Source organism: Rhamphochromis longiceps, linkage group LG4, assembly GCF_057381845.1.
Source record: "Rhamphochromis longiceps isolate RC_006_pf linkage group LG4, R_longiceps_female_GT1.1, whole genome shotgun sequence".
Classification (NCBI taxonomy): domain Eukaryota; kingdom Metazoa; phylum Chordata; class Actinopteri; order Cichliformes; family Cichlidae; genus Rhamphochromis; species Rhamphochromis longiceps.
Window position 1 is genome coordinate 20,458,262 of NC_140560.1, and position 25,229 is coordinate 20,483,490.

At 41.4% G+C, this 25,229-nt stretch overlaps 3 protein-coding genes across 4 annotated transcripts; 1 reads left to right on the plus strand and 2 right to left on the minus strand.

Annotated features, from left to right (window-relative positions):
* Positions 1 to 5,863: 5,863 nt before the first annotated feature.
* On the minus strand, positions 5,864 to 17,837 carry dhps (deoxyhypusine synthase). 2 transcript variants are annotated; one of them, XM_085403677.1, is made up of 10 exons: positions 17,681 to 17,837; positions 12,664 to 12,863; positions 11,920 to 12,069; positions 11,713 to 11,834; positions 9,252 to 9,348; positions 9,037 to 9,123; positions 8,839 to 8,944; positions 8,655 to 8,758; positions 8,167 to 8,292; positions 5,864 to 6,461 (listed from the first exon to the last, which is right to left on the minus strand). In XM_085403677.1, the coding sequence occupies exons 2-10, from the start codon at positions 12,856 to 12,858 to the stop codon at positions 6,366 to 6,368; spliced, it is 1,083 nt and encodes a 360-aa protein (XP_085259803.1). In that variant the 5' UTR covers positions 12,859 to 12,863; positions 17,681 to 17,837; the 3' UTR covers positions 5,864 to 6,365. The 2 variants fall into 2 exon arrangements, with proteins under 2 accessions (XP_085259803.1, XP_085259804.1); XM_085403678.1 differs by lacking the exon at positions 17,681 to 17,837 and adding an exon at positions 14,116 to 14,311.
* Positions 17,838 to 18,669: 832 nt separating this feature from the next.
* On the plus strand, positions 18,670 to 19,627 carry LOC146671472 (guanine nucleotide-binding protein G(I)/G(S)/G(O) subunit gamma-7-like). The gene is made up of 2 exons (XM_085403679.1): positions 18,670 to 18,774; positions 19,485 to 19,627. The coding sequence occupies exons 1-2, from the start codon at positions 18,679 to 18,681 to the stop codon at positions 19,608 to 19,610; spliced, it is 222 nt and encodes a 73-aa protein (XP_085259805.1). The 5' UTR covers positions 18,670 to 18,678; the 3' UTR covers positions 19,611 to 19,627.
* Positions 19,628 to 19,726: 99 nt separating this feature from the next.
* On the minus strand, positions 19,727 to 23,921 carry fbxw9 (F-box and WD repeat domain containing 9). Its single transcript, XM_085403676.1, has 7 exons — positions 23,376 to 23,921; positions 23,143 to 23,290; positions 21,769 to 22,747; positions 21,488 to 21,636; positions 21,192 to 21,395; positions 21,034 to 21,099; positions 19,727 to 20,575 (listed from the first exon to the last, which is right to left on the minus strand). Exons 1-7 carry the CDS (start codon positions 23,483 to 23,485, stop codon positions 20,501 to 20,503), a joined length of 1,731 nt encoding a protein of 576 aa, XP_085259802.1. The 5' UTR covers positions 23,486 to 23,921; the 3' UTR covers positions 19,727 to 20,500.
* Between the last annotated feature and the right edge of the window lie 1,308 nt (positions 23,922 to 25,229).

A 25,229-nucleotide genomic window follows, 5' to 3' on the forward strand; every position in this document is an offset into this window, starting at 1 on the left:
TGCTTACGTTCGCCTGTGAAACCAGAGAGCGAATGAAATCACTCGGCTCTGGTTTTTTGTGTGGCGGTGAACTTAATTTGTAGGCTATGTTTCTATTGTGTACAGAAATTCATATTGCTTAAATCCAAAGAGCTTTCTGTGCCATTACGCAACAATAAGCTTTTACTTCCTACGGATTTCGCACAGTCTGTCACACTTACCACACAACTGAAAGATTTGTGACAACAGAGGTGTGTGTGTCTGTGTGTGTCTGTGTGTGTGTGTGGGGGGGGGGGGGGGGGGGGGGGGGGGGGGGGCAAAATCAAGAAATTGCCAGGCAGCAGTTTCAACTTTCAAAATAAAGAAAAAGTGCAAAATTCATCACTATTCTAACTCAAAACTACACTCATAATTCATCAATCCGTGTCCACATTATAAAGAAAATAAGCACTAATGTGGAGAAGGGGGGGGGGAAATGGACATTTCTACCCAAAAACCATAAAAAATATATATATATATAAACAATGGTTATGAGAAGAGGACGAAGGAAAGTCTTACACTGTTTTCCATTTTTTCATTTGTGCTTTAGTTAGGATGTACTTTTTGTTTCCACAGCGACCTGAAAGTGAAAAAAGTACAGTGAGAGCTATGAGTGTAAAGGTTTCACATCTCTCTTTTTTTTAAACTGTTTAATCATCACCCTAACCTCATTCATGGACATGTCAGAATTCATTCATTTAGCTAAATGCAGTTACACCTCGGTAATTTTAACAAGAGCCTGTAAGAGATATAAAAACCCTCATGCATCTTCTCCATGCAGAGTCCGGGTTTATTTCGGTGCTGTTAGGCATTTATTTGTTGTTGCTCTTTCACACCGTTTTGACCACATCCTCAGCCCATAGACATTTTATAAAAATACTTGTAAAAACACCCACCGAAAGCCTACACAAAAATACAGCAGGAAGTGTAACAAACATGACTGTATTGCAGGGTTAAGTTTTTTTTGTACATTTTTAACTTGAGCTAGCTTTCAACCTTTCCTGAGCTTTGCCTTAAACAAGGTATAAAAAGTGGTCTTACTATAAATGAGCAAAAGGGTGCTTTTAATAAAGTACTAAAGTATTGCTAGAGTATTTTTATTAAATAGAAATCAGTTCACTTCTATATCAGTTTCTCTCAATTTGTACCCCTTTAATTACTCTTCCACATTGTTAAATTTATTATTGCTCTCCTATCAAATTTCTTTACAAATTATACTTTTTTTTTAAATAACAAAAGAGACACTTAACAAATGTGCATGAAAATGTTAACCAGCTATTAATATTAACTTTATTTATATGGCACTTTTCAAAACACGGCGTTACTATGGGTTATTTTTCCACGCAGACATGAAAGATGTTTCACGGCGGCAGCTTTAGAGAACATCAATACTATTAAACACAATTTGTAATCATTTAGAGCAGGCATGACAAACTCACTACTTTGATCTTAAGCGTGTCGGATCAGTCAAACTCCTATTTTCTGTCAGTGTAAAGAAACTAAACTACACAACTGTGAGATGAGGAAAAGATGTGCAATTTCAATAACACGTCTCGGTTTTTGTATATAATAGAAAGATGCTGCTGTTGAAAACAAAAGAAACCTGTGAGCGTGGATCTTTCTGTAAGAAATAAATGTGTAGAGTTACTGAAAATGGCATTGCTCAGACTATCCTGTGATTATAAAGTACACATTTTTATTTATGTATTTTTTGTTTACCACGAACCCATTCTAAAAACAAACAAACAAATAACTGGAAAACTGGAACTTTTCTATCATTTAATTGTTTAGCTGTTTAGCTTTAATTATGTTTGTGTAACATGAATAACCCAAGGTTAGGTATTTATCAGTTGAGGAGCTGTAAAAAAAAAAGAAAGAAAGAAAGAAAAGAAAAGAAAATACAGTTAAAGGACCAAAATTCATGTCCTCCCTTACATTTTCCAAAATGGTCATTTGGGCCACAATGGAGTCTTTGCTGGGCCATTTCTGGCCCCCAGGCCTTATGTTTGAGTGCAGTAAATAAGAGCTTAGAAACTACTAAATGGAAAAGTGCACGACTCCCATACATACATACACACACACATATATATATATATATATATATATATATATATATATATATGCAGTATAGTGCACTATTAGTATTTGGATGTAAAGGTACTGACTACTAGAAAGCTCAAACCAAAGCCCGTCCTGATACCTGGGTTGATAATGCGGTTTTTCTTGCTACAACAAATCTGATGAAGAACGATGACGGTGCAGCAACAGACACATGACATCCGGATGTTTGTCCTTGTCCAAGCGGTTGCCAGAGCAACGCAGACACATGGCCGTCATCAAACTCAGCCAGCTGCGTCACTGGAGGAGACGGCGGTTCAACTGACGACTTCCTGTTTCTGAGAAAGCAAGCGAGGTGTGTGCAGTGCCCCCCCCCCCCCCTCCTCCCCCTCCGTCTCCACCACTTCCACCTTCACCTCTGTCCGTCCATTTATCACAGCTCCACCCCCCTTTCCATACATTTATTGCCCTCCCTATCGCAATGTTTATCTTTCCGTCGCTATCAGCCGCCCCTTTCTCGCTCCCCCAGCACGCCCACGCAGCTGCACTCCTTCACCTGCCGATACCTCTCCGGGTGGACCAATAGGCTGCCGAGATGGTGTTCCCGTGGCAACAACAAACAGGTAAACATGGGTGGAGCGAGGACGCCGCGGCTTTGCAACAACGTGCAGAATACTCCCTCGTATGTAGGCCACAGGTTTGGTTTCATGCTTTTTTTAAAGGAGTTTTTTCTGTTCGGGGATTTAAAGTAACTGAGGGAATCTTTCTAGAAAGTTAACCGAACTATAGGCCTGTTATACATAAACATTATATTAATATATACATATATTATTTGCTCTGCTAAAGCTACCTTACTGCTAGCTTAAACTTTCAGTAGGCTAGTTTAATGATTAATTGGTAGTGAAATCAGATTTTAGTCCATTTAATTTGGTAAAGTGGTAAAGTGAATTATTTATATTTTGTTTTGTTTTTTAAATAAATGATCCAATGATATGTTTTTCCATGTATAAAGTGTCTTGTGTATATCATATTTTTCCCATTCAGTCACACGTAAGAAAAAAAAAAACATTAACAAGGTGAAAACACACTCTGCGTCATGCGTTATTCAACTCCCTGAATCCAGAAGGATATCTTTGTATTTTACATCTACTTGTGAAGACACGATGATAATCTTCCTCTCTCCTTTCAAAAATTCCTGCATACAGATCCGGATAGACATCAAAAGGTAATTACTTCTAATCTGGGCCGAGCCCAAACTCCATAACTCTTTGAGTAATCCTGCAAGCATACATCCTTGGCGGAGGTTAAAAGACAGCGAGGGAAAAGTGTTATATTCCAAAGAGGGGATGGTTTTTGGACCTTTTGCAGGTTGGATTCGGTCTGAGAAGCAAAGCTCGGGGCAAATTAATGTGGAAAAAGTCTGCAAAGCAGCTAGTTGAGCTAACTGAAGGTGACTCAGACAGACATTTTTATCAGCACTTCCCTTCTCTTATCTGGAAATATGGTGACCGGACACTTGAAAAAAAAAAGGGGGGGAGGACACAGTTTAAAGAGACCCAAAACGGTGAAAATAAAGAAACAAAGCAATGGGAATTGGCTCTTGCATACACTTGGACACGACTTTACTCAGAAACCAATGTAAATATGTAAATGGCTGCATATTACTTTTCTTTTCCCCTTTCACTCCTCACTGATCCACCCCACCCTGCAGCTGTGCAGCAGGTCAGTGCTCCCTCTCCCTCTCTCTCTCTCCCTCCCAGTCTGGCTCTTTGGTTCTCACCATAAAAAAGCTGCCAATCTGGCTGGAAGAAGACATAATTGCCATTATGACTGCTGCGGCCCTGCACATCACACAGTATGCTGATTGTTCCTCAGAGCAGGAGGAGAAAGGGGGAGGAAAACACTGTCTGCTCTGTGCAGACGCCACACAATATTATCATAGCGTGACTACAGCTCATCCACACACACAGATACACACAGACAGGGTCTCTACTCACTTTTTTCAGCCCACTCAGACTCTGTAATCTTTCAGCTAAGTGCAGAGCAAACACGGGTTTCTATAGGGATAAAAATCCATACACCGCTGCCTTTAAAGAAAAAAAAGAAAGAAATTGTAACTGTCAATCCCTGGGTAAACACACACTTACACACACAGTGCCACCACCAATAGGAAAAGATAGAAGGCCTGAATGGAAAAGCAGCTTGTACCAGAACAGGAACACCCAGTTAATGTGTGTGCGTGTGTTTCTGAGAGCATGTGGAGCTGAGGTTTTTGGGAAAGCTGACCTTACCCCGTGTCCAAGTCCACTTCTTCAGCTCCAAAAATTAAAAGGTCACAAACACATTAAAAGTACTGACACTTTAACAACTCCATAATATAAATAAATAATTTTAAAATAGCTTCAGCGAACATGTTACACACATCCTGGTGTAAAAGCAGCTCTGTGCAGAGGATGTGAGAGCACTGATTAGCTGCAAGAAATATCCATTCCCACAGTAGTAAACTGATGTATTTCGAAGGGAAACGTCTTTATCCTTGATACTTGATTACACGGCTTATTCGGCTGACGGCACAAAGAAAAGGGGCCAGGGAGTCCCACCTCCAACGGGTGGAAGAAAACTGTGCTGCATCTGCATGCGCGTGAGAAAACAACCCCACGTGCACGTGCCGCTTGAGGGATTTGAAGGTAGGATCTCGCAAGCCGCATCAAAGCCATTAGACTCGCTCAACAGACTTTATTCAAGCATTTGCCGCTCGCTGAGCAAGTCGAGCCAGATTTCAATTTTCTTTGTTTTTTGTTTTTTTTCCTCTCCTTGAAACCTTAAATTCTGCCCGAAGCAACAGAGCGCAGAATTTGTTTTATTTGCTCAGTTTGGAAACAGTTTGATGAAGGATTTTTGAATCTCATAACTACAAAAAAAGGGGGGAGGGTCATAAAGTTGAAGGTTTATTTGATTAAAAGCACTGCTCTAGTCTCACACAACCCACCACAACTATTAAGGAATATTACAGCAGGCCAGGGGCCAATCATATTTATCAGGAAAATAAATTGTTAAGCATTTAAAGGTCTATAAGGTCATAAAAGGCCACTGACACCAGGCCTATAACTGCATATTTTACTGCATTCAAACAGCTGTTCTTCAGGTGTGAATAGTTACATTTTAGAGTCTGTGCATCAAACAGAGCTAAAAACCTTTTAAATTATTAATATTAAGTAAATTAGAAAATAGTCTGCGGGCCAGCTGGCACACTATGGCATGCCCGATTTGGCCCCGCAGGCTATAAATGGAGTATTGCTGCCATAAAGACAGCTTTAATGACACCGTTAATGTTCGCTTCCCTCACTTTAATGGAGGTTTTAATTATGCGTTTTAGCCCCGAGGTCACAGAGGTTTCGGATATCAGAATATCTTCTATTCAGAGGTATGCAAATGTAAGTTTGAATTGTTTCAAGTCAATCTTGTAAACACGAGGAAAGTAATTCAGATCTGTGCCTTTACAGAGATGTAAATGTGAAAGTTTAACAATCAGAGCTTCTTTATTCATTTATTGCTTGAGTACCTAATAAAGTGACCTCTAATCAATGCTTAATAGCCACCTCTGTGTTCCTGGATGAAATGCTCCTGAGCCACTTCAAACTCTTTCTGCAAACTTTTTATGCAACAAGGATCGAGTCATGTGAAATTTAGTGTCATATGACAGGTCCTCCGCAGCCTTTTCTCACAGGACTACTGCACAAAGTCTCTGTAAAAGTGCAATAAACCTATTTTAAAACAGAGACAGAACTGATGATTTCATGGTTTATTAAGACATACAGGGACATCTTTCATCCTGTAACCATGACGAGAAAGTAAAGGTTTGCTTAATATAATAGAAAATAAGAATTATCGACCGGTGTATGTGTGACGCCACAACTAAAATGAAATAAATTAAAACTACACACACACACACACACACACACACACACACACACGCTAAAACCAGTTACATTATAGACATAATCGTCTCTTTGGTGCATGCATTAGCATGATATCTATGACATTTCAGCTTTCTGAACAGTAAGAAATAGAAATGCTGTACTTGTTCAAACAAGTAAATACTGGAAAGCATTAAAACAGGAAAGCATCACCACCGTTTCCCATTCAATAAGTCGTTCAGTTACAGCACTGTATGTATGACAGTACACGGTCTTGAAGCTGACCCAGGATCAGGCTGAAGTGTTCAATTTGACAAACAAAAGGCATAAACCAGAGGAGCAAAGACAGTCGTTTTTAAACAGAGCAGCCAATTAATCCGTTTTCTTGCCGGCGGCCAGCTTGTCGACGTGTTGAGCGAAGGTCTCGGCCACAATCAGAGGGAAGACCAGAGAGGCATCGGCGTACACCTGAGAACCAAGAACAGAGCCGCTGATCACTTTTCTATTATGATAAAAATCATATTTTTTAAACAATGATGCTGTATTATTGTTTTTCACTAAAGTGAAACCAGACAGTTTTCCTAGTTATGCTTTTCAGTGCCTTGGATGCACTCTGAGTACAAACACTGTACAGACGCTGCCACCTTGAGGCCAAAATGAGGAACACATCTCCTAGTTGCACCACCATTTTCCCCCGTTCTGTTTGACTTGTTCTCGTTCCTTCGTTGTGTGCGAAGAATCTGTTGCTCTGCTTTGTTACCTCGCTGCCATTTCTGGTCCAGTATGAAAATATATCTAAACACTTTGAATGCCCCTAAAACACATTTCACTGGAAAAGAAGGAACTCTCCAAACATGGAACAATGAAAGCAATAAAAACGCAAGTCGCTCAGATCAAACAGAGAAATTCTTTGTTATTAAAAACTCACTGGCCACTTCAATTTGCACATCTATTCATACACTGCTGAACTACTGGGATTTACATACAAGAGAGTGATCTCAAACTGGTTTTCGGAACAGGACAATGAGTTCGCTGTACTCAAATCACCAGACCACAGTCACCAGATCTCAAACCAGCGGAACGGCTTTGGGATGTGGTGAAACAGCAAAGTCTCGTCAGAAAGCCGACAAATCTGCAGAAATGTGTGATGCTATCCTGTCAATATGGATCAAAATCTGTGAGGATAGTTTCCAGCACCTTGGAGAATTAACACAGTTTTGAAGGTAAAAGGGGTCCAAACCAGCAGAACCAAGGCTTATCTAATAAAGTGTCCGTGACTCTATATTAAGCATGACAAAAAAAAAGAATTAAAAATTAAAATGCTGGTGGCTCCCAGTACCTCCCCCCAGCCTCTTAATAGCACCTATGGTGTAAATGTAAAAGTTCAAGGTGATTTTCAGAAAAGACGAGCTCTGACCTTGAGGTTCAGGTCACTGAGATCCAAACTTACTGCACTTACAGTATGAATTTGAAAATCCCGTGTTCACAAACCCCCTGATAATACCCCATCAACCTTTGACAGCTACAGGTAAAAACCCAGTAATTTAATATACTAGCTTAGCTTCTCAGACATTACTCAGTAGTCATGAAAACAGAAATGTTTGGATCAGTCTGGCCCGCAGTTATACGATCTCAACCCTGCTAACCAACCAACTCTAACCCAGTGGTTCCCAAACTTTTTTTGCTAGGCCCCCCTTTGTTTTACAAGAAAAATGTATGCTTCACCATATTTTCTAGTCTTTGGCTTAGAATGAAGTTGGTTTGGAAACATATTCAGCGATGCTTCATCTCCTGCTTTGCGTTTCTGTAGGCGCCCGCTTTGTCCCCCCCCTTTCATACCGCGCCCCCCCTGCCATGGGCCCCACACTTTGGGAAGGTCTGCCCTAACCCAACCAACCAACATCTCCGTGATGCCTGAATGATCCCATAAGTGCATGGAGCTGATGTGTCCAGTACAGCAAGCGTATGGGTGTTATGTACCGCACTCTTAAAAGTCTTCAAAGGCGTTTTCAGTTCTTAAAACACCTCTGAAACTGACACCCTTAGACTTGTGTGCTTAAAAAAAAAAAAAAAAACCCCACCAAAAAAAATCCCCCAAAGACATCTCAAAATCTGATGTGAATAAAGACCATCTGACGTAAAAACAGGAGGTAAAGTTGACATTTATCATCACCTTAACAGGTTTGGCATCTGTTCTGATCTTGCCCCAAGATACAGCCTCGTCCGGTCTGGCCCCGGAGTCGGAGCCATCAAACTCCTGCCCCGTGTTCACATACACCACGTAGTCCGCTCCATTTCTCTGGCAGGAAAGAGAGAGTGTCAAAACAGGATTCTGATTAGGTTTGTGAGGAAGTTTGCTTTACTCATTTAAACTTGTTAATATTTCTCGAAATAAGAACAATTTCTTATGAAATTGTCACAGCAACTTACAGGTAGAAAATCACAGTGAATCTGAAGTAACTGCAGGCTGTAACTGTTAAAGCAGCTACAGTGGAAATACTCAGACAGCCCACGTTCCTCAGATTTGTACTCAAGTAGAACCTCTTAGGTATAACCTAATTTATCAAACTTTTTCAGAAGTGAGAAAAGTTCAAGCTAAAGAAAAGAAAAAAAAAAAAAAAAAAAAAAAAGTTCAAGCCAAAGATAAAAGAATTTAGTTACCATAAGATTTGCATTGGATATATGATGTTTGACCAGCCCCCCTCCCAGGATGATCATCCCAGTCCTCTTGGCGAAAACCGCCTGGCTGTTCAACCTGCGAATATCTGAAAATAAAGCGTGCATTAGCAACACGAAACGACTAAAAACCTGCGTTTTAGCCAGCAACATCGGCGCCGCTACAAACCTTCTACGATGTCCAGAATCAAGCCGGGGTTCTTATACGAGTGGAAGTAGATCATGTCGCCCAGAGAGCCGTCTGTCAGAGCAGGGCTGAACACCGGGATGTTATTCTGAAACGCAACACAACAGCACATTTAGCCACCAAACAGCACAGACAGTTCAAAGTAAGCAAAGCAAGTGAGAATACGAGGTGCATAACCACCTTGTATGCCCAGTAGTAGACAGACTCTGTATTATTTATCTCCTTTCCAAGTCGGTGGATCATTTTGGAGGGAGTCCAGCGGGTGCCCTGGAATCACAGAAACTTCTTATTATTCCTAATTCTTTATAAAGTTGTATATTACATATTAAACCTAAAAGTGCATAAGACTAACAACTATTGTTGCAGTAGGCTTTGGGGTGCAGGGAGCGACTCACCTCTGTGTTCTGCTCCAGCAACATCTGGTCCAGGATGGGCATCAGCCAGTCTTCAAATTTACAGTAGTTATCGTTGGGCACCACCAGATTACCAATTCTACAGCCAGTGAAGACAGAGGGAGACGGACAAGGACAAAATCAATACATCAGCAGGTTTGTCTATGTGAACCAAGGTCACAGATCAGCACCTGCCTGTCAAATCCTTGCACCAACACAACATGTGCCATTTGTGATGAAAGCATAGAGAATAAGAAACTTGTCCACGACTATGAGGTCAAACACTGTGTCCTTGGGTAAGAAACTGTACCCCGAGTTGCCTTCAGTGCATCCATTGGGGTGATCAGAGTGTGAGTGTGTGATTGGTAGATATTAGTGCTTAGGCATCGATAAAAGGACTGTATGTATGTATGTACGTACGTACGTACGTACGTACGTACAGTGGGGCAAAAAAGTATTTAGTCAGCCACCGATTGTGCAAGTTCCCCCACTTAAAATGATGACAGAGGTCAGTAATTTGCACCAGAGGTACACTTCAACTGTGAGAGACAGAATGTGAAAAAAAAAATCCATGAATTCACATGGTAGGATTTGTAAAGAATTTATTCGTAAATCAGGGTGGAAAATAAGTATTTGGTCAATAACAAAAATACAACTCAATACTTTGTAACATAACCTTTGTTGGCAATAACAGAGGTCAAACGTTTACTATAGGTCTTTACCAGGTTTGCACACACAGTAGCTGGTATTTTGGCCCATTCCTCCATGCAGATCTTCTCGAGAGCAGTGATGTTTTGGGGCTGTCGCCGAGCAACACGGACTTTCAACTCCCGCCACAGATTTTCTATGGGGTTGAGGTCTGGAGACTGGCTAGGCCACTCCAGGACTTTCAAATGCTTCTTACGGAGCCACTCCTTTGTTGTCCGGGCGGTGTGTTTTGGATCATTGTCATGTTGGAAGACCCAGCCTCGTTTCATCTTCAAAGTTCTCACTGATGGAAGGAGGTTATGGCTCAAAATCTCACGATACATGGCCCCATTCATTCTGTCCTTAACACGGATCAGTCGTCCTGTCCCCTTGGCAGAAAAACAGCCCCATAGCATGATGTTTCCACCCCCATGCTTCACAGTAGGTATGGTGTTCTTGGGATGCAACTCAGTATTCTTCGTCCTCCAAACACGACGAGTTGAGTTTATACCAAAAAGTTCTACTTTGGTTCCATCTGACCACATGACATTCTCCCAATCCTCTGCTGTATCATCCATGTGCTCTCTGGCAAACTTCAGACGGGCCTGGACATGCACTGGCTTCAGCAGCGGAACACGTCTGGCACTGCGGGATTTGATTCCCTGCCGTTGTAGTGTGTTACTGATGGTGACCTTTGTTACTTTGGTCCCAGCTCTCTGCAGGTCATTCACCAGGTCCCCCCGTGTGGTTCTGGGATCTTTGCTCACCGTTCTCATGATCATTTTGACCCCACGGGATGAGATCTTGCGTGGAGCCCCAGATCGAGGGAGATTATCAGTGGTCTTGTATGTCTTCCATTTTCTGATGATTGCTCCCACAGTTGATTTTTTCACACCAAGCTGCTTGCCTATTGTAGATTCACTCTTCCCAGTCTGGTGCAGGTCTACAATACTTTTCCTGGTGTCCTTCGAAAGCTCTTTGGTCTTGGCCATGGCGGAGTTTGGAGTCTGACTGTTTGAGGCTGTGGACAGGTGTCTTTTATACAGATGATGAGTTCAAACAGGTGCCATTCATACAGGTAACGAGTGGGGGACAGAAAAGCGTCTTACAGAAGACGTTACAGGTCTGTGGGAGCCAGAGATTTTCCATGTTTGAGGTGACCAAATACTTATTTTCCACCCTGATTTACGGATAAATTCTTTACAAATCCTACCATGTGAATTCATGGATTTTTTTTTCACATTCTGTCCCTCACAGTTGAAGTGTACCTCTAGTGCAAATTACTGACCTCTGTCATCATTTTAAGTGGGGGAACTTGCACAATCGGTGGCTGACTAAATACTTTTTTTGCCCCACTGTATGTATGTATGTATGTATGTATGTATGTATGTATGTATGTGTGTGTGTGTGTGTGTGTGTGTGTGTGTGTGTGTGTGAATGAGGCTTGTGGAAAGGTGGGCTTATATAATGCGTTATATAAGCACCAGTCCAATCCATTTGGTTTACTGGCACTGCTTCCTCTCTGTGCAGTGGCATTGATTCTAAGGCGAATAAGCATGTTTTCTTTAAAGTGGACCTATTATTGCTTTGCCTTATATGCTGTTCATCTACACTGTTTAAAAAAAGTTTCAAAAGGGGAAGTCAAACAGAAGAAAGCCAGGGGGATGAGCTAAAACAGAAGCTGAAGGGTGGCCACGACAAACAGTTTTATATTTTACTATTAATATTTTTATTTTACATGTTAGCTTACAGATAAACCACAGCAGCGCTAACAAACCTGTTGATGCCTCTCAGGCGGAGCTCCTTGCCAGGGAGGCTGAAGTCTCCCAGGTAGGTGTGAGCCAGGCACTTGATCAAATCCTCCTCCACGCCTCCTGCTGTGGTTACAATAACATCCACCTGACGCAGAGGAACAGATTCTGAGAAACCGGGTGACTGATTTAGAGCTTATGTGGATCGTTACATAAGACGTGTCATTTTGTACCATTTTGTGCTGCGCCAAATAGCGGATGCTTTCTCTGACTCCGGAGCTGATGAGGTTGGAGGTGTACCCCAGGAAGATGGTGCAGCCTGACTTTGGGGTTTCCGACTCATTTCCTTCCCCTTCCTCCACTGGTTCAAGACGCTTCTCGATCTGTGGTGGTCAAAATCATTGCTGAGCAACAGATAAACAGATATTGCAAACATACAACGTGGATCACTGTGGCAACAACCACACCTTACAAGTGAGGCCAAACACAACAGCGTCGAGCAGCTGGCTCCAAAACCACCGCTGGCTCAATGTCAACTTCATCAAAGTCAACAAATTTGTAATTTTACACTCCATCTCCAAGTTTTGAGGTAAACAGAACGCAGGAGAAAAGTCAGGTTGGATTGTGGGTGTGACACATGTGCCCAGTCTGGAGTGACTGATAAGTTTTTTGAATGAGGAGGGCGAGTAAAAGTCTCTCAGTATCAGTGGACCAAGACTCCAGGAAGTTAAAAGCTTTTAGGGTTCTTTGTTTTGTTTTTTTAAAATAGTGACATATTCATATCAATATGATCCCTATGATTCCCATCAATAGGACTCCTCTTGTACTACAGTGGAAGAAGAAATGCCAAAAGATGCACATAGCATAACCTGGGCAAGCAAAACCAAAACTACTATAAGACAGGAGAACGTGTGGGTCCAGACACCTTGTAGTCGTTTACTGAAAGTTAATAACCCCCCCAAAGGCTGTCCTCTCACCATGGTGTTGATCTCCTGGATAGCCAGGGCTAAGCTGCTGGCCTGGAAGCCCGTGGTGAGGTAGGACTTCAGCACCGCATGGAGATCGACTCCCTGGTTGAAGTCGTAACCTCTGATTTTCGGCATGTCCTCGGGGAGATCGCAGCTAGGCTTCAGGACAGCCTCCATGGCAACTGAGGGGGCCTGGTCTGCCATCTTTTCTGCAAAAGACAATCACCAAACAGAGGCTCTTTGAGATTTCCATAGAGGTGGGCCTTCTTGGAGGTTTTCAGCATATTTTAGGTAAAAAAAATAAATAAATATAACACACACTTGCAGATCCAGCTTATTCAGGATGAGATTCATTTGAATGTGCAAATGTTGGGAAGAACATTTTCCTGAAACATTTGGTTACTGGAGTGTTTGCATGTAAAGAAACTAAAGTTAGTGGATTCCTAGTAAAAATTTGAGTAACTGAATTCCTGGAAAGGCTAGCAGCATGTTTCTAAGGTGGATGTCCATCCTGCAGATTCCTTTAAAGTGCACCTCCTGAAGTTTTCCTGATTTTCTATTCATCATTCATTACAGTGCTAAAAACCTCATAGTAAGGTCAACATATGTAAAAGTAATCCGTGTGAACCAGAAGTGGAGACTATAGACTGCTTTGTTTCTGCTATTTCTTTTTGGGCCTCTGAATGATGCCAGTGAGGGAGGATGTCTTAATCAGAATACTTTATTAATCCCGAAGGAAATTAGGGTTACAGCAGGCAGCACGCTAGTGGCGCATGCGCACTTACAAAGGAACCTTCTGACCAACTTTACGCAAACATCACATTGGGGAGACATGTCAGAAAGGTAGGCTGATAGGAAAAAAACAATGAAAAATACATAACATGAGGTAAGAGGAGGAGAAAAAAAAAAAAAACTCCACTCAGACTGAGCTCCTAGTGGGAGAACAGTTTGATAACAGAAAAAACACCTCAGCACAAAAAGCACATGACTATCAATACTAGGGCTGCCACAAACGATTATTTTGATAGTCGACTAGTCACCGATTATTTATGCGATTAGTCGACTAATCAGATCATCATCCACTGGACGTAAAACTACAGCTTATTGCACCAGCAGCATCTGCTCTTATATAACTATCATTAGCTTACAGCTTTAAGCTTTTAAGGTGCTAACTAAAAATAAAGACAAGATGATAGTTTATTCAATTTTAATGAAATTTGCAGATTGTTTCGGTAAAGTTTAATAAACTCCTTGCTATCTAAAATATATCAGGACACCGGAGTATATTCTCCAGCATCTCACACTTCTGATAATCAGTTGTCTGCTTGACGTTTATTCAGCTGTGTAAAAACTATAACTTTAATCTCAGCCAAACCGATTTACTCAGGAACAAATAAAATACTAAAAAAAAGCCAAACAATAACATTTTTAATTTATCTAAGTGACTCATATATATTTAACCTGAGTCGCGAAAGACGGCGGTGGGTTTGAAAACAATTTGCCGGGAGTCCGGTGTTCTCACGGCGCTAGTGACCTAGCCCCCGGCTAGCTATCAAGCTAGTGGGTAACAGACGTCTCCGAAAACGTCGGAGCGCTTTTGAAAATATGTGGTGTCCTGATAAACTGAGCAGATATTTGAGGTTTACACAGCTACATTCTCGCCTGAAAATATGTTAAACGTTTATTTTGTGACCCAGAAAGAATAATAAGAGTAATATTAAAACTAACTAGCTACCGCCATTGTTGGAAACTGCGCTGGGCCGCGCTATGAATTCTGGGACACAGCTGCTTCTTCTTCTTCGGGGTTTAACGGCAGCTGGCATCCTTGTACATGCTGTGCTGCCATCTTCTGTTTCAGTCCGTTATTACACTCTTAAATCCTGCTATTATTCCTGCGTCTTTTGCGATCTTACAAAGCTTCAAACGACACGTCGACTATTAAATCAGTCGTCGACGATTTTGATAGTCGACGTAATCGTGACTAGTCGACAAATCGTGGCAGCCCTAATCAATACACCATAGAAACACAAGACAAGCAACAGGGGCGGGTAAAGGGTAAGAGAGAGCCGGTGTAGACAGTGCATCCGGTCCTGCAGCATGTCTGTGCTGGTCCAGTCGGCTGCCATCTTCCCCGGTAGGGCACAAGCATCGAAGGCGTTTGGAAAGGGAGGGGGGATCAGTGTGTACATATCAGTGTGTGTGTGTGTGTGCGCGCGCGCGCGCGTCCAGAGTTCAGCTGAGACAGTGTCCTTCGCCCTGCCAGGCTAAGTAAACAGTCTTCCAGCCAACCCAGGTGGCCTTGCATGGGATGGGGGGGGGGGACAGTCTAAACACAGTCGTTATCAGGGTGTTTTGTTCAGCTCCAGCCTTGAGACCGCAGCTGGCGCCAAGAGGGTCTCCGCATGAATTGATGGTGTTTTTTACTTTAGTGCGAACAACTCATATGAATTTCAAAGCTGTTCTAACAGTCCAACACTGGTCTCTCAATCTCCCGTTGGAGAGCCGTGAGCTTTCTATGATGTTATCCAAACTTACGTTCCGTGATGTTGTCATTGTTTTTGCTCAAAGAGCAGGTTCTGAGAACTCACCACTGCAGTGCACTTCCCAAGATTAATTAATTTGGTCAGCTCTGGCTCTGTGAACAACAGCTCCTCCCATCTGCTATTGAAACCTTCTGTTTCCGAGGGCAGCCAATCAGGAGAAAGCAGGTTTTTAGGGAAGCATTGCAGGCCAGGTACAAGATAAAAAAATTATTATTTTAACTGTTATTTACATAAAGATACTCTAGTAAAGCCCATAAGTAAAAACATGGAGCTGGAAATGAGCAGATAGCGGGTCTGTTGTATATTCTCGTCTCTGGTGGCTCAAACTTAGGGCTGAACGATATATCGCATTTGCGATAATATCGCGACATGATCAAGTGCAATTTTCTAACCGAAAAGGCTGCGATTATACTCTGGACATGTCCAAATTCATGGGCTGCATCCTCCTGAGGCCGCATTTGTAGACCGATTACGTCACAGCGACGCGCCGAAGGCTGTCCAAATTACTACCATATCCCAGAATTCATAGCGCGGCCCAGCCAAACTCCAGTTTCCAGCAATGGCGGCCGCTACTAAGTTTTAAAATTACTCATACTAATCTTTCTGGGTCACAAAATAAACTTTTAACATATTTTCAGGCGAGAAAGTAGTTGTGTAAACATCAAATATCTGCTCGGTTTATCAAGATATCCCATATTTGCAAAAGTGCTTCGACGTTTTCAGAGGCGTCTGCTACCCACCAGCTCGACAGCTAGCCGGGAGCTCGAGGGTTACTGATGCGGCCGAGAACGGCACAACTCCCGGCACATCATTTTCAGATCACCGCGGAGTTTCGCTGCTCGGGTTAAACGTAATATATAAGTCACTTAGACAACCTAAAAATGTTATTGCTGGGCTTTTTTCAGTGTTTTGTTTGTTCGTGAGTAAATCGGTTTGGCTGAGATTAAAGTTATTAGATTAGATAAAATAAAACTTTATTAATCCCCCGGGTGGGTTCCTCCTTGGTTTTCACACAGCTGACTAAACGTCAAACAGAAAACTTATTAAACAGAAGTATGAGACAGTCGAGAATTTACACCAGTGTCTGGTTATATTTTAGATAGCAAGAAGCAGACGGCCGAGTTTATTAAACTCCACCGAGACAGCGGTGACGCTAATCAGAAGGCTAGACCGTCCAATTTCACGCCTTTAAACTTTAAAGGCGTGTTTGTGTGTGTGTTTATACAATTGCTATTATGTTTGCACTTTATGTGTAATGTTACTGACTGCAGAGATCAGTAAGATATGTGTATTTTTTATTTATTAGTTTTATTTATTTAATATTATTTTTTAATTGAATGACTGTCTAGTAGTTCACAGATGTCGAAAAACTGAGTGTGGTAAAGCCACTGATTTTGTTTATGTATATTTCTGCAATCTGCACATTGTACTGACTTTCATTTTAATGTTTACACCAGGGTTCCTTGTCAGCACTTTATGCTCAGATGTTTGTAAGCTAAAAATAAACTATTGTGTATGTTCAAATATACTGTTGTGATTGAAGAAGTTAAATAAAAATGTCAGTCATCAATTCATGCATCACCTCATGTCATCATAACAGAGGTCTGTCTTCCAGGAAAGAACAGTTTAAAATTAATGTAATATAGTATTGGCCATACTATATGATGTATTGCTTGTCTTTGTTTAATAATACAGAAGACAAAGACCTTAAAAAATAATCGCATCGCAATCGCAATATTGGGGCAAAAAAATCGCAATTAGATTATTTTCCATAATCGTTCAGCCCTACTCAAAATCTCTTTAATTTCATACCGTAGTTGAAGTGGAGGAAAATTACTTTAATACGTTTTTGAGGCGTGCAACAAAAAAAACAACTATGTATATTTATTACCACAGCACTGTACTGCAGTTACATTGCTATAGATCTGCTGCACAGAGACATACGGCACAGTTTACTCAACTATGCTGTAACTTTACTTGTTAAGACTTCACATAAACATATTGCAAGCTTATAAAATCAGCTATCTGATTTTATGAGTACCAACACTGTCGTGAGAGGTGACTGGGCATTGATTTATCAGGATATTCTAATACTTTGTTTGAGGATTACATATCTGGTGACTTTTCGTTACAACACATGCTAATGTGAGAGTAAGCAGATGAATATTTTAAATGTAAATGCGACTTCTGGCCATCACATGGGTTTTGATCAGCTTTAAACAAAAAATAACATCGATTTCACAGGCACAAAATATCGAAACTTTAAAAACCCTATGGTTTAGATGTAAAATTCCACTTATTTTTGGAATAAATGTCTTTGTACAGGGACTAGCCTTTATTAAAAGAGCATATGGCGTTTAGCAGGTGCTACAACATCAATGAAAACATACAAAATCCATGTGATAGACGTTAGCTAGAAGCTAACTCTGAGTCAAACTAGCTTGAACCGCGACTTAACATCTAAAAGAGAAATGAAGACATACCTGTTCTTGAAGAGGCGTCAGGTGATGAAGAAGGCTGAGCAATAAACGGCTGTCACTACGCGCAAAAAAACAAATATTGAAGATTTGTATTCCCCTAAACGTCGCATGGATCGCCTGTGAGAAACGAGCTACTTCTACGGAAAGTGAAAAGGGACAAATGTGATCCAGGTTGCCCTTTTCTTCTTCTTCTTCTTCTTCAGTCAAGTTTAACGGCAGCTTGCATCCAAAACTGTTGCATTACTGCCAGGTTGCCCTTTTTTTTAGCTACTCTACCTTTGTGGTGTTCACGGTGTTTTTCTTTCACATCTTCCGCAGATAGACAAATAGTAAAATTTTAGATTTTTTTCCACCCCTTCTTAGATCTCTACAGAATTCCGTGAACTTTCCCATTGTTTTGAGTGTCGATCAGTCCAGTGAGAGCTAATCGCAAATCCTTTGTATGCTACACCCACCAGTTGCAGTCAATCATGATCACTAATGAGAAATTAACAGGCCTTGACTATTTCAAGTCATAAGACATTATAGAACCCTCAGCGCTACTTATTAAAAAGATTTAAATGAGTGTATGTACATATTGGGCCTGTATGTATACTGTTGACACTGTGTGGATTAGAGAAAATCCTAAATATAATATAACATAAAATCTAATGTCAAAGTACAGACGCATAATCTTGTTTTAAGGGCAGACCACATCTCTAAAGCACAGCCTCCAGCAGTGCCTGTGAAGAGATGTGATGTTTGTGACATTTCCACCACTGTGTTGTCTGACCTTTTCTATCACAGTCTTTGAACTGGCCCCAACAGGGAATTAAAAAACAACAAACAGAGGAGGATACAGGTCAAAAGGGAAAGCCAGGAGCATCTCTGAGCAGATGCTCCTGTATAACCTGAGCTGTTTAGATCAGGTAAGTGACTGGTGTAACTCATTTTTCTGCTGCTAACTTTGGTGTCATAGGAGTATGTTTTTGTTGTTTTTCTGTGTTTTTGCTCTCAAGACAATGTCAGGAAAGATGTGCAGCAGCAGCAGCAGTGTTATTCAGGCACAAAAACTGGTGGATCAACTTCGGGTAGAGGCAAGCATGGAGAGATTCAAGGTGGGTAAGAATCTAAATCATCTGTTAATTTGCTTTATAGAGGTGGGCAGATTGATATAAAAATTAATTGTATTGATACCAATGCTGGTATCGGTATTGGATTGAGACTAAGCATGATATGGTCGATATTTGTTTCCATCCTCTACGTTCAGTATGTAGATCACTAAATTGTATTAAATTTTGTGTGTGTGTGTGTGGGGGGGGGGGGGTGTAAAAAACCTATAATTTAAACATGCGCTATGAATGATGTCTTAATCTTTTTGTGTTTATTGTCACATCAGTTTTATTTAAAGCCTGCGGCACATTTAAACAACAGAAGCAGATCCAGAGTGCTTTAGACACATACACATTTACATCCCAGGTCTCCCAGAAACAGTTACAAAATAAATAGAAATCTGAAATGGTCATTTCAGTGGTCATTAAGATGTGTTCAGAATTTGAAAATGTATGATTCATCTATTTGAATTTATGACACACTGGCCTCCCGACATAAGCTGCTGACATAAGTTAAAGGTATCAGTATCTGTATTTAGCTGGTATTGGATCAATATTAATTTTTAGTATCACACAGGACTATCATTTTATACTTTAATTGCTAAATTGCCAAAGTACTGAATATATATGTATTTTTTATAAAAACTTCCCATGCTCACTGTCCAACAGTTTTTCATACTTGTGTCTAAAATCCAGTCAACTCTCTGCCCCTGCAGATCTCTCTGACAGCAGCAGATTTAGTCCAGTACTGTCAGGAGCACAGGCGCAGTGACCCCCTGCTTACCGGCATAGCTGCTTCATCCAATCCCTTCAAAGATAAGAAGACCTGTTTGATTCTTTGACAGCTCCCAGACGGCGCTGTGAGGAAAACCTCTGTCCGAGAACGCAACCACGAACATGTACTGTGTAAAAGATACTACATGTCCTCATCTGGAAAATCATGAAAGAATCCACGCACTTGATTTTTAGAACTTTTAATGCTGTCTTCTGTGGAAACAGTCTCTCAGCATGTTTGTAAATGGATTTTTGGTCAATAGTAAAAACACACACAGCATATGGACACAAATAATAACACTTTCCTGACTGTATTCAATTAAATAGCTATAGAAATACAATCAGTTTGTCACAGAGCAATAATTAGTTTACTGTACATGAAATGTTTAAGTAATTATTCTTGTATAATGCCAGTTTACATATGAGATTCAATAAAGGTATTATAATTACAAACATTTACATGTCTGTGGTTTCAGTGCTGTTTGAACACTTAAAGTGTCCTTAAGAGTGATTCAGTGAGTTTTGGCACAAAATGAACATTTTTGGGGTAAACAATGAAAATAAACATTTGCTTTTCCTTCCATAGAAAAATCTTTTCAGTGGATCAAACAAGATAGAAATAAAAAAAATAAAAATATAATGTGAGGGTTTGTGACAAGACTAAAATACCTGAAATATCCTCCACCACATATTTACAACTAAATTAAACAACTGAAAGCAGTCATTTCAAAATAGTTCACTTAAAAATTAAAAATAACCTGATTGGTCATCATCTGTCGTCATTTCTTCCCTTCTGTGTTTGTCTGTTTACTCAGCACTTACATGACTGTTGATGTAGCCAGCCTTCCAGGCAACGGCAGCTTCTTTATTTACCTTTGTTGATTTGTATAGAGACACAGAACAACACAACAAAGACCAGGGTTCCTGTTTTCATTGTTACCATGTAGTTGCTTCCACTTCATTTTCGAGGCCTCCACACTTGCACCCTGACGTCACCGGACGCTATAGCGAGGACTCCGGCCTCCACGCTCAGCTGAAAGTTTTCACACAGTGCAGTGAGAGAAACAAGAGGGAGAGAGAAGACACATGAACGATGAAAAGAAGCCCACATTAATAAAGTTAAAATATCATCACTGATGCCCAGAAAGAGAGAACTGTCAGTACTTTTGCGATCACTAACATTGAATTCCTCCAAAACAGTTCAAAATGTGTCATCCTTGATCAGAGTATGACCTCCCTAAAGGAAACTATAGCAACCCCTTCAGCTACTGCAAAACTGACAGATCCTAACCAAAACCAGAAAGAGAGCAAATATAAAACCAGTTTTAAAGTCTCTGCATTGGCTTCCTGACAAGTTTTATACGGTGTGTGTTTGCTGGGTTGATTTTTTTTTTTTGCACATGTTGTTGTTCTGTAAACCATTCTGAGCTACGAAGTTGTATAAAAAAGTTGCTATATAAACAAAGTGTTGACTGACTGCACAGCACTCACCCCATGGACTCCAGTTTGATAGTGCAGGGTGCTTAACGTCCTCGGAGGCGCGCATGGTATATGAACCTGTAGCGCAGGCGGAAAAATTACAATTCAAGACTTTCAAGACATTCAGTAGCAAAGTTCCAGCAGCTTAAGGTAACGAAGAATTCTCTCACCTTGACGGTGCAATCAGATGAACAGGTGTAGAGGCTACCGGGGGATCTGTGGATGCCGGTGATCAGAGCTGTGTGCCCCACATCAAACTGAGAGACAGGCTTTAAGGTCCCCGCCTGCATGGAAAAGGAGTGGAGCATGCCGCCGTTGTCTCCTGCCCATACCTCACAGCCACTGTAGCTCATGGACAGCAGGTAGGAGCTCAGCTGTAAAGTGGTGGGGTGGGTGGAGTTAGTGGCTTGGTGTAAAGATGGATATGAGTATGTTTACAAAAACACAAGCTCTTCAAGAAATCTACCCGAAGTCTCTTCAAGCCTTTGCCCGCTCTGCGGTCATAGACAGCCACAGTGCAGTCTTTGCTCCCTGAGATGATGTATTTGTCATCTGCACAGAGGCACATTACGGCGTTACTGTGCATACGGATGCTTTTCACCAGTGGTGCAGCAGCTGTGGACAAAAACAGACAGAACCCACCTCAGCAAGTCATTTGTCTATATAACTGCTTTGTATTTACTAAACTCTTGACTCTCATGTGCACTTTCTACACAGCAAAACAAGCTTCATATAAATCCCTCTCACCTCTGGTGTCATACATGCTGACCCGCTTGTCAAATGTACCAGCCAGCAACATGTCGGGCTGACAGGACAAGCAGAGAACAGCAGCCCCGGTCCTGATGAGGGCCCTATCTGCACCTCCTGCCTGCAGGTCCCACAGCCTCACAGTGCTGTCAAAGCCCCCTGAGGCCAGCAGAGGTCCTTGAGATGCCAGGCACCAGACCCAGCCTCGATGGCTGCTAAAATCACCCTGCCGTCCCATCGTTTGCAGCAGTGATCCCAGCTCCAGATCCCAGAGCTTTACGTTCCAGTCTCTGGAAGCTGTGGCACAGACCTTCCCCTCTCCCCCAAGAAGGAGGACCGAGTTTACATGGGCAATGTGGCCTGTAGGCAGGGTAATGCATTCCAGCGCTGGTGGTGGGCTTGGACTTCTTGCCTCTACATGTTGCCCATTACCCAGATTCCTGTGGTCTGGCAAGTCTTCTTGGTGATTAAGAACTGCGTCTCGGCCCTCGTTGGCAATAAAAACCCTTCTGTGGTCCATTTCTTCTTCCATTAGTGCTGCAGCATCACCCTCTAGTCTGTCTTCAAGCTCTTCTCTCAATCTCGCTACTTGGTCCCCACCTAAGACGTGCTGCATTTCACCCTCTTCACCTTCCACTGCCACCTCCATTGCCTCATCCGCACCATAAGCAACCTCCTGCACTGCCACTGCCACTCCGACCTGACCCTCTCCACCATCATCCTGGCCTCCCACACCAGGCTCCCCATCCTGAGGCATCGCTTGCTCCCTTCTCTCCTCATCCTCCTGGTTTTGTCTGGCTACATGCTCAACTTCACCTGACCAGCAGGTTATGAGCTGTTCCATCTGCAGGCAGGCACCAGGCCAGTCAAAGTCCTCCCTTGGCCCCACTGGAAAAGCAGCTCTCAATCCCACCAACCTCTGTGCTCGGAGCTGCCAGGAGGTTCTGTCCTGCCCCACGTTACTCAGCGCATGGCAGACCTGAAACATGAAGGGGAAGGCATTGAAGGACATTTAAACATCTGCATGAGACAAATGTGGCCATGTGCCAAACATCTGTATTTTCCTGATTCATCTTTAACCCTTTCCCCCCCTTTTGGACGCCTGCTATGGGTAATTTTTGTTTCTCTTTGTTGACCTGAGCAGTTTCTGTCATATTTCAGGGCTGCTTCCAGAAGTTTGCGAGGGTGATCTCTGCCCATGCAGCTTACTAGGGATACCCTTCGAAAAACACAGTGCCCATTCTAATGGTTGTCAAACCAGGTCTTTATTGACATATACAGAGGTGTTAAAACTCATCTTTAAAGATACCGGGGAGCCCATCAAATGTTGTCTTTACAAAAATAATCAACCGTAAAAAAGGCTTTCAAACTAACCTTTGGCAGCACGTTGACTACAAAGTGAACAGGAAGATATGAGACAATGTGGGTTAATATCTCCCATGGTAAGGACAACAAGCCACTGGACTCAGCTGAAGGTGAGGGGCTGATATCTGCTGAGGATGAGTGGCTGGTGGTCAGCAGACTGAGGAGATTAGATAAACACAGATTAATTATTTTCTTCATGACACTGTGCCACATGAAAACCCAGCTGATTGTGTGAGGCTCACCCATGCAGGTCAGGCCTGGTGGCTTCAGTGCTCCTCACCTGGTCAGGAAATGGCTGCTCACCGCGTACACCTGCCTCGCCTTCCTGCAGCTTATCGCTGACCTCAGACATCACCTTTCTCCTCCAGAAGGCTAACTCATGGACCTTAGACTAACTTTATTTTGTGTTTTAATAAAGGTGGAGCTCTTTAAGCTAAGCTTAGCCTCAACTACACTGATGATGTTCGTATTCAGGGAAACTCTGCCTGAGGAAAGCTTTAGATAGCCGTCACAAATGAACGCTTTCCTTTCCTTGATAGCTGCTAACTGCAATAGAAATACGGCTTTAAAACGCCCAGATAGCGGTTATCTTCCAAGTGTTGGCTGCTACTCCCTAAAAACAAAACCTGAAAGCGTTTACCGCTTCTTAAAACTTACCGCCTGAGTCAGCGTTACTAAAGCGGAATATAAATCGAATTAAAGGCTAATGTAAGGCAGAAGCACCAATTGTTGTTTCTGTCCTATCATCAAACACACACACACACAAAAACATTCAAACGGCAGTTCCGATGTCGTCATCAAACTGTGCAGCAGAATTACAATTCTATTGGTTGCGATTGGATCAGCCGGTATGAGGGAGGGGGACACCCTCATCGGTGATTGGTGGATACGTTGTCAACGCGACCATCACGGGGAAGACTTTCCTAAAAGCTTTTGCCCGCTATATGTTATCAGTTTTTGTATTTCGCGTGATGGAGGCTTTCTAGAAAAGTTAATACATTTATTTCTGAAATAAATTTATTGAAATAAAATAATATACACATACTTACATATATATATATATATATATATATATACATATATACACACATATATATATATACATACATATATACACACATATATATATATATATACATACATATATACATACATATATATATATATATACATACATATACACATATACATACATATACACATATATACATACATATACACATATACATATATATACATACATACACACCACACACACATATATATACATACATACACACACACACATATATATACATACATACACACATATATATATATACATACATATACACATATATATACATACATACATATACACATATATATACATACATACATATACACATATACATATATATATACATATACATAAGATTATGGCTCTTAAAGTACCACTCTTATGACCGACATTAAAGTAGTATGCGCCTATTTAACACCATATACAGTTTACACATGACAATTTTATTTCTTATATGAATGAATTTATTTTAACTGTCATAAACAGGATATGACAAGTAATAATAATAACTGTACTGCATTAAAACATTTACAGCAGGTGCCACATCCGGTCTTTTGGACTTTTGGAGATTTATTTCCCTGGATGATTGAGAATGCATCAAGACGAACACAAAAGGAAGTTCACAGCTTTTAGCAGCTCCCCCACCCCCTCATTCACACACCCCCACTCCCCTCCAGAATTCCCAGATAACAACCTAATTTACATATGAATGACTAGACAATTTAGCTTCCACTTGGCTGAAGCTAAAGCCTAGCTAAAAGCCCACCAGCCATTTGGCTGGAAGGCGGGTTTTAAAGGTAGAAAGGTAGAAGGCTGGGCAGTGCTGGTGTTAAGTAATGACGTATGAAGCATGCTTCCGGGTTAAAACTAATTATCAAGGCTGTTGTGTTTTTAACATGTTTTACTGCTTTGTGTCTTGTTTTATTTAATCTGAACAAGCCCCTAATTCAGTGATCACTGTCGGCCTCTCTCGGTTTTTATAACCACTGTTTGTTTTAAAGCTCAGTTCTTAAAGAGAGAGAAGCACTTTCAAGAG

Coding starts and splice junctions, on each gene's coding strand:
- dhps (XM_085403677.1), bottom strand. CDS start 12,858: ATGGCAGACCAGGCCCCCTCAGTTGCCATGGAGGCTGTCCTGAAGCCT. Junction 11,835..11,919: donor ATTTGGCGCAGCACAAAATG/GTACAAAATGAC, acceptor CCTCTGCGTCAG/GTGGATGTTATTGTAACCAC. Junction 8,293..8,654: donor TATCCAATGCAAATCTTATG/GTAACTAAATTC, acceptor CTTTCCTGCCAG/AGAAATGGAGCGGACTACGT.
- LOC146671472 (XM_085403679.1), top strand. CDS start 18,679: ATGTCAGGAAAGATGTGCAGCAGCAGCAGCAGTGTTATTCAGGCACAA. Junction 18,775..19,484: donor CAAGCATGGAGAGATTCAAG/GTGGGTAAGAAT, acceptor CTGCCCCTGCAG/ATCTCTCTGACAGCAGCAGA.
- fbxw9 (XM_085403676.1), bottom strand. CDS start 23,485: ATGTCTGAGGTCAGCGATAAGCTGCAGGAAGGCGAGGCAGGTGTACGC. Junction 21,396..21,487: donor AAGGCTTGAAGAGACTTCGG/GTAGATTTCTTG, acceptor ACCACTTTACAG/CTGAGCTCCTACCTGCTGTC. Junction 21,100..21,191: donor CATCTGATTGCACCGTCAAG/GTGAGAGAATTC, acceptor CCTGCGCTACAG/GTTCATATACCATGCGCGCC.